Source organism: Hyperolius riggenbachi, chromosome 5 (assembly GCF_040937935.1).
Source record: "Hyperolius riggenbachi isolate aHypRig1 chromosome 5, aHypRig1.pri, whole genome shotgun sequence".
NCBI classification, from domain to species: Eukaryota; Metazoa; Chordata; class Amphibia; order Anura; family Hyperoliidae; genus Hyperolius; species Hyperolius riggenbachi.
This window is the reverse complement of record NC_090650.1, coordinates 388,386,508-388,398,633: the sequence shown is the minus strand read 5'-3', so window position 1 is coordinate 388,398,633 and position 12,126 is coordinate 388,386,508. Positions and strand designations below refer to the sequence as shown.

General features: G+C 42.3%; 1 protein-coding gene across 5 annotated transcripts in view; it reads right to left on the bottom strand.

The window, feature by feature from the left end:
* Positions 1-12,126, bottom strand: part of VPS13B (vacuolar protein sorting 13 homolog B) — a 1,202,086-nt gene that overhangs the window by 974,771 nt on the left and 215,189 nt on the right. For all 5 annotated transcript variants that reach the window (XM_068237718.1, XM_068237720.1, XM_068237721.1 and 2 more), the window contains exon 17: positions 2,327-2,511. In XM_068237718.1, the coding sequence (XP_068093819.1) occupies positions 2,327-2,511 (185 nt within the window). The remainder of the gene's footprint in view (positions 1-2,326; positions 2,512-12,126) is intronic.

The window sequence follows — 12,126 nt, the reverse complement described above, 5'->3', positions numbered from 1 at the left end:
TTTGACTAATAGTTAATGGTTTTTGATGAGCAGAAACATTTAAGTGTGACAGACATGCAAAAGAATAAGAAATCAGGAATGAGGCAAATAGTTTTTCACATCACTGTAAGTCCTTGGACAGCATGTTGCTTCTTATAGAGAAGGGAAAGGTAGGTAACTAAGCACAATAGAGATTACGGTACCTCCAATAAACCATCAGCATCTTTGAGGGGGAAGGAAAATGTCCAGCAATGACTCCAGAGATTACAGACCAAAGAAGCTGAAATTTTCCCATTTCTTTAACCTCTTGACTACCAGTTTACGCCAATCGGCGTTAGCGGGTTACCATGGAAACGTCCGCTCGATCGAGCGGCCTTTCCATGTCAGTTCACGGAGGGTGTCTCCGTGAACAGCACGAGAGCCGCCGATAGCGGCTCGCCGGCAAAATGTAAACAGGCGGGGAAGAAATCCCCGCTGTTTACATGATACGGCGCTGCTGCGCAGCAGTGCCGTAAGGCAGATCGGCGATCCCCGGCCTCTGATTAGCCGGGGATCGCCGGCATATGATGGGCTGAAGCCTATCCCACAATGCGCAGGACGGAAATCCGTCCTGCGCAGCCCAGGAAGGGAGAGGGAGATAAGGGGAGGGAGCACACAAAACGCTGCGGAGGGGGGCTTTGAGGAGCCCCCCCCCCCCGCTACCCACTAATGGCCGGCGGCGATCAGACCCCCCCCCAGCAGGACATCCCCCTAGTGGGGAAAAAAGGGGGGTAGTCTGATCGCCCTGCTGCACTCCTGATCGGTGCTGCGGGCTGTAGAGCCCACGCAGCACCGATCAGTGAAAATTCCCCTGGTCGGCAAGTGGTTAAGTATACATAACCCCTGGCAGATACGCACTACTAATATTTTAACTTTACTTGTTTACGGAGAATCAGATTGACGGATTCAAAACTGATGATTCATTTCTGTATAAGTACACCCTCAAATTGAAGTAATTATATTTATACTTGCCAAACAAAAAATAACCCAATAAAACTAAACAACAATTTAAGTGAAAACAGAAAAACCAGCATTTCTCTTATTTAATACCCAAAGGAGAAAAATGAAAAAGTCACACTTCTCAAGATGGATTCAGATAGCATGAACTTGTGCCGTTAAGGCACACAGACTCATAAATATGTCCATCAAATGCTGCCTGCTGGGCGCCAATTACGTTTTATTGTTTCGTTCACACGTCTGCTGTTTTGTGCATAATATTTCTGGGTCAATTAATCGACAAATCAAAGGCTTGCCGACACTTTACGCTCTGCGCACGGGGCCTCTATAACACTTGAGAGATTTATTTCTGAGTAGTGCCACTTAACCCAGCCCCTGTCATTCCAATAAGCACCTATGTATTCTCATGGTAAACATAGTAATAACAATAACAACCACAGTTTACAGACGCTCACATATACCCAGGTACATGCACCTCTGCATTACAGAAACATGCTGCACATAGACCTAAGGTTTTATTTTAAAGTGGAAAAACCATCTTTAACAAATATCTTGTCTATATATCTTATCTAAAGATTAGATAGTTTACACAGCAAATCTAGCAACAAACGGCTTCAATAGTATCTGATTATTTCTTCCTGTGATCAAATGAGAGCAGCCATATTCTGCTTGTGATCATTAGACACAGGCAAGCTGCACTGCATCTCCTCCCCTCAACCTGTGAAAACTTCACTCCCCTCTCCTCCTTTCTTCGCCCCCTTGCCTCTGGAATCTCTGGCTGGTAATGCCTCCTCCACATTCAGGAAAAGGCTCCTTCTCCCCAGACTAAGCTCCCATGAGCACTTGCTACATGGGAATCAGAATGCCTAGGCACTGGAGGAGCTGTGGGCGAGGCTTGTTTAGTTTATAAGGGATTAGGATATTAAAAAAAAAAAAGTATTTGGCTTGAGGAATGCCCTATAGACTATATGGGGTGCAATTATGCATTTAGTAAAATCAGATCCACTGTAATAAGTTTGTAATAAAAGGGCAAATTTATGAGCAGCACTCAAGTCAACAGAACTTAACTCAATATTTTCTTACGCAAACAGAGTGATCTGTGTAAAAACAAAAAAATGTTGATTTCACCGTCTGATCCAAAAATAATTATGAGATGATGGTATTAACACAACTATAATAGTAAATGGTGTTAACGTTAATGAACAGTCAGTGGATATATAAATGTTGATTCAAAACTAATTTTGAGTAAACTTTTTAGAAAGAAGCGTAAACTAGTGCTCACTAGGAGCTTTTCTCTGTAAGGCAGAACAGCAGTCACAGTGTTCCAGACAAAAATAAAGAGGGGCTTTACCTGGAGTTGGGAAGACTTCATTGAGTAGTGCTTCATTTAGGCCTGGATGCCCAGAAGAATTTGTGCTGAATATCCAGCTATTACCGATCACCTGAAGGAGGAGAGTTTGAGCTCTTGTGGCCTGTACAGTCAGACTTGGAAGTTCAAAAATATATTCTGTGACTGGAACATGGGTACGCTTTGTCCTGCAGAGGAAACACAATAGTGTACAAAGCAGTGAAAAATATGACAAGAGCAAAGCTTAAATTTTAGCAAACAGCTTATAGTGACATAAGTGAAACTGCTTCCTCCAGTCCTATATTTAAAAGAAAACCAAATGCACACTGCATTCCAAATTATTATACAAATTGTATTTAAGTGTCAAAAACAAAGTATTTTGTTTTCAAATGCCAGGTGAGCCCGATTAAAGGAAAAACTACCAAGAAATTATGCTCCACATTATTAAGACCACCAGCTCTTCCAAGCAATATGAGGAAGAAAAATGATCTCTCTGCTGCCGAAAAGTGTGAAATAGTTCAATGCTTTGGATAAGGTATGAAAATCTTTTATATTTTACGAAAACATAAGTGTGATCTTCGTACTGGTAAAAGACATCCGGCTGACTCAGAACACACACGGGTCTGTGCAGATAAAGGCAAAATGAGGAACGTTTTTGGTAGAGAAATACATTAGATTAACAGAGCAGCTGCTAAAATGCCATAACACAGCAAACAGGTATTTGAAGCTGCTTGTGCCTCTTGAGCAGGGCTGTGGAGTCGGTACAAAAATCTTCCGACTCCAACTCCTCAGTTTCTGAAACCACGACTCCGACTCCGGGTGCCCAAAATTGCCCCGACTCCTCCTCCACAGCCCTGCTCTTGAGTCCCAAGTATCAGGGAGCAAGGTCCTCCAGAGGATTGCAGTTATGAATAAACCTATTTGGCCACCCCTAACCAATGCAAAAAAAGAAAAAGTGACTGGGTCTGCACCTGGATTTTTTGCAAATGCTTAATTTATTATCCCACAGCCAAAGATAAAACACACAACGTTTCGGCCTACGGCCTTTATCAAGTTTAACACACATTGAGCAAATGTTCCCCAATAAATATCACATCACATTATAAAACACACCCCTAAGGGCAGGCACATACATAGAGGGTATTAAAGTGACAGTACATCAATATACTCAGATTACAGGAAACATCTCAAATTACATTCCTAATTTACTCCATAGGGAGCGAGAGTCTCCAATCTATTGACCCATCTGCTCTCCCTTCTTAGGAGAGTTGTCTCATTATCCATCCCTTCTCCTGCTGTGACCTTTTCCAACACACACCACCGTAATTCGTTCACCATATGGTTGCATTCAAAATAATGTCTAATGGAATCAAAATTCTTTTCAGGATCATCAAAGTATTATCTATATAACCTTATATCACTACGGGTCTGTGCAGATAAAGGCAAAATGAATAACGTTTTTGGTAGAGACATGCATTAGATTAAGAGAGCAGCTGCTAAAATGCCATAACGCAGCTGTCAGGAACCGGCCGGCGGCACGCCTGCGTATATGGTTCCCGACTGCGGGTTTGATCAGATTAAGCGGGGAACAGCCTTATTTAAGCTACAAACAAGGCTGGAACCCCTCAAGCACTTCCCACTGCCACCACTAGCGTTGCTAGACACGTCCCCTCAGCTGTCGAGGGCTAAACACGCAATCTGCGTTTTCGTATTTGGGTCAGCTTTGCGCTTAGGCCGAATACGAGAACGCCACGCACCCACACACACAGTACAGTTGTACAGTAACACAGCACAATCAGACAATGATTTGTAATGCAAGTTACACTGTCGTGCAGCAAAACCACTAACAGTCGTTCCGAACGATACTGTTAGACTTCCCACTCGGCTGTCGAGCGCAGAAGTGCCCCATACACACAATGCAATTACAATTTCATATGGTAGTGTTGCTCAAACATACAATTAGGCACGGACTTATACACAGCTACACTGCAGTCTCCTCTAGGCTATGAGTTTTAGTTTAGTACCGCAGAAGTCAAGCTTATTAAATAACGATTTAATATTCCATAAAGACATAGAACAATGCAGAAAATAATATATACAGAAGATGTACAAAAAACAAAGTAAAAAAGTTACAAGATAAAAGTTACAAAAATAAGAGGTTACAAAGATACACACAAAAGCGATTTACTTACCAAATACAGGGATCCAGATAGAAAAGTCTTGGACTTTTGTGGACGGACACAGTTCTGGCTTTGACCAGGAGCCCCTTAGCTTGGGTCGGGAGTCCAGCTGCCGCTACCGTCAGAAGAGAACTGATTTGAGGTATATGTCCCCTGGTTTTTATAATGAAATATTCGCCTCAAGGCTGTAAGCCTGTGTGGACGAGGGGGGGGGGGGGGGGGGACTAGATTTAATTACATCCTCAGTCATAATTGGATTTCCAGAGATCCAACATCCACTATAGTACACACACCCAACAAAAGACTTCCTTAGTCCAATTTCCCATGGTTACAATGTCTATACATCTAAAGATTGCCTGTAAACAGACACAGACAATCACATCCGAGATTGTCTGCTATTGTTCTCCCTCAGGTGACTGCTAGTGGCCTAATGAGCCCCTTCCTTGCCTATTGAAGGTGACTGGTCTATTCAATAAGACACTGGCAGTTCCTTTGATCTCTGTCCTGAATGACTGTTTTAATCTACATACAGACATATCCAGGTGACACCTTTCAAAAGCCAGACTGGCTGGCCTACCTACACCTCTGACAAAATATATAGCTGAAGGCGATAGAAAATGAAAGAAATATGTTCCTGTTATATCCAATTTATCACTACAGCAGCAAACAGGTATTTGAAGCTGCTGGTGCCTCTTGAGTCCCAAGTATCAGGGAGCAGGGTCCTCCAGAGGATTGCAGTTATGAATAAACCTTCTATTTGGCCACCCCTAACCAATGCTCACAAGCAGAAATGGCTGCAGTGGGCCCAGAACTACATGACAACACATTTTAAAACATTCTTATTTACTGTTGAGTGGCATGCAACCCTGGATGGTGCAAAAAGAAGTGATTGATGGTCACCATGTCACAAAACAAGGTTGCAACATCAGCAAGGAGGTGGCGGAGTTATGTTTTCGGCTGGAATCATGGTAAGAGAGCTGTTCGGCCCCTTGAGGGTCCCTGAAGATGTGCAAATGACATCTGAAAATTATGTAGTTTCTGACTGACCACTTTCTTCCCTCGCACAAAAAGAAGAACTGTGCTTTCCATGATAAAATAATCTTCATGCAATGAATGCTGCAAGCAATACCTCTACATCATTGGCTGCTTTTGGCATAAAAGGAGAGAAACTCATGGGCGTCAATTCACCAGAGGTTACCAACCTATTTATCTCTTGGGAGGTAATTTACCTCCTGTGATATCTCCAAATAGCAATTCTCCAGAAGTATAGGGGAAAATATCGACAAAGAGAAATGCAAGAGATAAATGTGAGATAAGTATGAGATAAATAAGTGATAGTTAGTAGTTAGTTTTTCTCCAAATCACAATTCACCAGGGAAGAAAGGGGGTGTGGCCATTCGTTATTTTTTCATCTCTTTATCCCCTGAATAAACCTGGAGATATCATGGTTTTCACACAGCAGCTGCTGCTGTGGAAGATAGAGCCTTTTGAGCTTACTCTGTTAGGCCTGGTGCACACCAAAAACCGCTAGCAGATCCGCAAAATGCTAGCAGATTTTGAAACGCTTTTTCTTATTTTTCTGTAGCGTTTCAGCTAGCATTTTGCGGTTTTGTGAAGCGTTTTTGGTGTAGTATATTTCATGTATTGTTACAGTAAAGCTGTTACTGAACAGCTACTGTAACAAAAACCGCCTGGCAAACCGCTCTGAAGTGCCGTTTTTCAGACTGTTTTTCCAATACTTAACATTGAGGCAGAAACGCCTCCGCAATCCAAAATCTGCAGCAGCCCGGGAGTATGCGTTTCTGCAAAACGCCTCCCGCTCTGGTGTGCACCAGCCCATTGAAATACATTACCCAAGCGTATCTGCAGCCGCAAGCGGATCGCAAAACGCAGCCGAACCGCTCTGGTGTGCACTAGGCCTTAAAACTTGCTTCTATTATGAGGAGACGAAGGCGCAGGAGGAGGGTCTGTTTAATCGCCCCTCGTATTTTTCGTGAGAGAACAGTTCTTACAAATTTTACTGAGACAGAGGTGGTGAAGAAGTTCAGACTCACTCGTGATATGATTTATGATATGATCCGGCAGTAAAAGGCGGGAATACTCTGGTCACGTAGTGGTAAAACTCCGCCTCCTACCCACAATGCTTCACTTTCAAGCTTACAGAGAGGAAAAGTATCCCATGTAAATCAATAATACCGATTACCTAACTCTCTGCTTTCTCACACTTTCCTCATGCATATCTCTCCATTATCCCCTGCTATCGAACACTTTTCTCTCTGTCCTCTCACACTGGTGAATTGACTCCAGAGTGTTAAAATACCTTATGAGATAAACTACCTACCTTTTTTCTCTTAGTAAATCCTCTCTGGTGAATTGACGCCATGGTGTCGCCGCCATCCTCCCCTGACCTCATTCCTATGGAGAACCTGTGGCGCATCCTCAAGCAAAAGATCTATGAGGGTGGGAGGCATTTACATTCAAACAGCAGCTCTGGGAGGCTATTCTGACGTCTTTCAATTAAATTAAAGCAGGGACTATCCAAAAATCTCACAAGTTCAATGGATGCAAAAATTATGAAGCGGATATCAAATAAGGAGTCCTGTAGTGCTCAGAAAAATAAAGGAAACACTTAAACAACATAATGGGCATGACTCACAAAGCTTGTTCACCCGTTTTCACCTTATCGATGTTACATTTTTAAGCTCCCAAAGAGCAAAATATAATATAATTAAGATATGAAAAGTAATATTGAAATTAAGTTAATCAAGAGAAACTTACTTTGAACAATTATTCTGTTTCTAAATGTGCTGAAAGGTTATTTTTATTAATTAGGTGATAAATAATTCCAGAGTACCTAGAGCCATAGCAAAACTTTCATAGGGCCATAAAATGTAGGCATTCTTGAGAAATGCCACCTACCAACTCTACCCTATGGATAGGAGGTAACTGGGAGATTTGCATTCTCATGTTATCTACACTGCATATACTGTAGTCCATGGGCACTTAGGTAAAAACCTAGGGCCGAGGAACACAAGAAAGTTGGTTAATACATCAAGTACCACCTGGACCCCCTTTATGCCAGGGCCTCATAGCAGCTGCTATGGCTGCTATGACTATTGCTACACCCTTGAATAAGTCATTTATAAGAAGTTTTGTCAATAGAGCCCAATGTAACTGCAAGTCAATCACACTTCTGTGAAATTTAAGTAGCAACACTGATTGACCATCAATTTCACATGCTGTTGAGCAAATAGAATAGACAACAGGTGGAAATTATGGGCAATTAGCAAAACATACCGAATAAAGGAGTGGTTCTGCAGATGGTAATCACAGACCACTTCTCATTTCCTATGCTTTCTGGCTGATGTTTTGGTCACTTTTGAATGCTGGACGTGCTTTTACTCTAGTGGTAGCACGAGAAAGTCTACAACTCACACAAGTGGCTCAGGTTGTTGCAGCTGATCCAGGATGGCACATCAATGCGAGCAGTGGCAATAAGGTTTGCTGTATCTGTCAGTGTAGTTTCCAGAGAATAAAGGTGCTACCAGGAGACAGGCCAGTACATCAGGAGACATGGAGGAGGCCGTAGGAGGGCAACAACCCAGCAGTAGGAGCACTACCTCTGCCCTTGTGCAAGGATTAACAGGAGGAGCACTACCAGAGCCCTGCAAAATGACCTCCAGCGGGCCACAAATGTGCCTGTGTCTGCTCAAATGGTCAGAAAGACTCCATGAGGATGGTATAAAAGCCTGACGTCCACAGGTGGGGGTTGTGCTTACAGCCCAACACTGTGCAGGACGTTTGGCATTTGCCAGAGAACACCAAGATTGGAAAAAGTGTAGAGAAACCGAGAGCCCAATATAGTGTAGTATGTTAAGCATAAATGAAGTAAAGGTTATCGTGAGAAAATTATACTCACAAACGTGGGTTACCACAAAGGCAACCACTGTATAGGCAGGTGAGGAGATTAGACCTGTCCTCACTCAGGGATAAGAAGTCGCTCTCTGTAGATGCGAAAGGGGGTAGATCACCCCTCCACCAGGGGTGGACACGGTATAGCAGTAGGAGAACAGAGGCGCCAGCAGGATAAAAGCGGATAAAAACTTTAAAATTTGCTGGGAGGAAGCGGTGGACTTACCTCCATAAAGCAGACACGAAAGACTGTCTGAATAGTAGCAATCACATTTATAAACCCAACGCACTAAACCCAACAAGAAAACATCTATCACCTCTACCCCCCGTACTGGGGCCGGCAAAAAAACCAACAAAGACCAGACCTCTTTCCAATTCAACTTTATATCTAATGGCCCCCCGGCAACATTGTTCAAAACCACTCAGAACACTAACATCACCAATTCAAATACCACTCCTACTATACCTGTTACAACCACCGTTGACTCACCTGTCCAAGCATCCCAGATTAGCATCTGCCTCTCGGACCCAGACTCTTTAGAGACTTTACAATAAACCCCACCCCACAATCCCCTACCAATCAAAACCCCAATCCACCCCAGGTCAATACTACCACCAACTCACACAAACTCCAAACTGATATAAAAACCTTTTTTCAAATGACTAATGACAACCCCACCTCCAGCAGTGAATCAGCTAACCACACCCTTTCCCCCTCTTTTTTAGAACTTCCCTCAGCACTATCACAAAACATTCTCTCTACCCAATTACCAAGCCCACGATCAGAGAAGGTACTTTTCCAACTCACCAACAAAGCCAAACGACCACTACCAGACATAGAAAAAGATGAAGTAAAGGGAAAAGGAAAAAGAAACAAACCATAATCACAACTCTCCCCCCCACAAACATTAGCAGATGCATTTTCAATTTATCAGACCACATTCTTAGCACCCATGAGAATACTCTTTTAGAAAAAGGCCTATCCTTTTGCCCAACTAATCAAGTCAATACATTCAAACTTTTCTCAGATCTCAATAGTTATATCCGCAAACTAACACTCAAAAGACATTTTGCCATCAAAAACCTTAAACCCACTGAAGACAATGCCCTAACCTCGCTTATCATCACCAACAATGACACCCTACCCAATGTTACTATTTCTCATCCTGAAATTAGCACAGAAAAATACATTACTACTCAGTTAAAAGGGAGATCCCGCTTTTACCCAGCAGCCTCTAAGGGCTGCTACATTGAAACATTCTACTCTTTAGTTCTTAAAGACCTACAAACGTTACAGGACGGCCTACCCACCGCCAAATCCAACCTTATTCCTCATGAATCCCACGCCCTCAAAAATCTACAAATAAAACATAACCTGATTATTAAACCTGCAGATAAGGGGGGGGGGGGCATTGTCATACTCAATCGCGCAGACTACCTAGAGGAAGCAGCCAGGCTCCTCGACAATCCCAAACATTACGAAACCTTGACTACAGATCCAACTCCCTCTCTAAATATTACATTAAAAACCCTTATCAATAATGCCTTCCTGTCTAACATCATTACCAAAAATGAAAGAAATTGTATTATCAACGCCCAACCGATTACTCCCATTTTCTACTATTTACCAAAAATACATAAAAGTTTACAAAAACCGCCGGGTAGACCCATTATCTCAGGTATCAACTCCATCACCTGCAACCTTTCCAGATTCCTGGACCAGCACCTACAGCCACACGTACAGTCCCTGCCCTCCTTCCTCAAGGATTCACAACAGCTCATACTACTCCTACGTGGCATCGCTTGGCAGCCGGATTATGTCTGGCTAACATGCAATGTCACTTCCCTCTATACCAATATCCCCCATTCCTTCGGTCTTAAAGCTTTACAATATTATTTAGCCACCAACCCTTCCATGCCACCTACACAACAAAACTTCCTTCTGCAATGTGCAGAATTCATCTTAAAAAACAACATTTTCACGTTTAATGATAAAATTTACCATCAGACGAGTGGGACCGCGATGGGGAGCTCGTTCGCCCCCTCGTATACCAATCTTACAAAGGGGCTCCTGGAAGTACTTAAACTATCCACGCATCATCCGTTTTCTGACAACATTGTACTATATAAGCGGTATATTGACGACCTAATCTTCATCTGGAAAGGCGACGCTTCACGCATTCCACACTTTGTCAGTTACCTCAACTCTAATACAGCAGGACTCCAATTCACACACCACCACCACATTTCCTCCATTGAATTCCTCGATCTCACTTTATACATAGAATCGAATCACATTATGAAAAAAACATACTTCAAACCAGTCGATGCCAACAACTGCATACATTTCAATAGCTTTCACCACCACCCTTGGATTACGAACACCCCCTACAGTCAATACAGAAGAATACATAGGAACTGCACGGACCAATCACAATTTGACATTCAATCCGAGATCCTTAACAAAAAATTCACAGACCGCCATTACCCCAAAAAACTGATCAAAGATGCAAGATACAGAGCCAAACATCCCAACCCTCATACCACTACCAAACAACCTACTAATACTACATGCCCACCCAGATTCATCACTCGTTACAATGCCCAACATCTGTCCATCCGCAATATCCTAAAAAACGATGGGACATCCTTATGCAAGAACCCTATCTACGACCTATACTACCCACAAGACTATCAATTACATATAGGAGAGCACCAAATCTCCGCAATCTCTTAGCGCCAAGCAAACTACGTATACCAAACCAACCAACCACCCTGCAAACACAGGAGCCTGGTTGTTTCCCTTGCAACAAAAACCGTTGCGCAGCCTGTCAATTCATTAACACCTGCACATTCTTTGTGTCCTCCAGTACCGGTATTCAATATCCCATAAAAAAAACACCTCACCTGCAAATCTAAATTTGTCATCTACCTCATTTCATGTCCCGGTCGACTCCAGTACGTGGGGAGGACTACACAGTTGGTCCGCAGCAGAATCGGACAACACAAAAGAAACATCACTAAAAAATTCCCCCTTCACAGAGTATCACGGCACTTCTGCACTCACCACGCCAATAACACACAATTCTTCAACATTACACTAATTGACTCAATTGATGCAAGTTCGTCGAACGCATTCGAACAACTTAAAAAATTTGAAATGTTCTGGATACAAACTATAAGAACCCTCACCCCTGAGGGTCTGAATGAAGTTCTGGAAAAAATTTACTAAAATATCTCCTGTACCGTTTTTCTTTTATCTTGGCGGCTCTCTTTTACCCTTTTTTTGTCTTGTTTCATGACTTTTTTTATCTATTGTATTTTATTCTATTTGTCCCAACAAGTTTTAGTGCAACCGTCCATTTTTACAACTACACCTCTGGCTTGATCATTATTTTACATATTTTTATGTCAAAAAATGTAATTTGGTTTGATTGTTATGTGCTTTTTACCAGTTGCTACAATTGCCCAGGACTACTAATTTGATCCATATTTGTTTATTATTGGTATGACTTTTTTTTTTTTTTTATATATATAGGTTTCTATTAATTTTTTATGTTGCTCTTACATGTCTATTGATGCTTGTGTCTTAGGACCGGGTCATAACTTTTTGGTCCACTAGATGGCAGCTAAATACTTTCACACATCAATCCCTCTGTCAAATATACTAATTATATTCCCACTGGATCGAATCATTATATTTATTTAAAT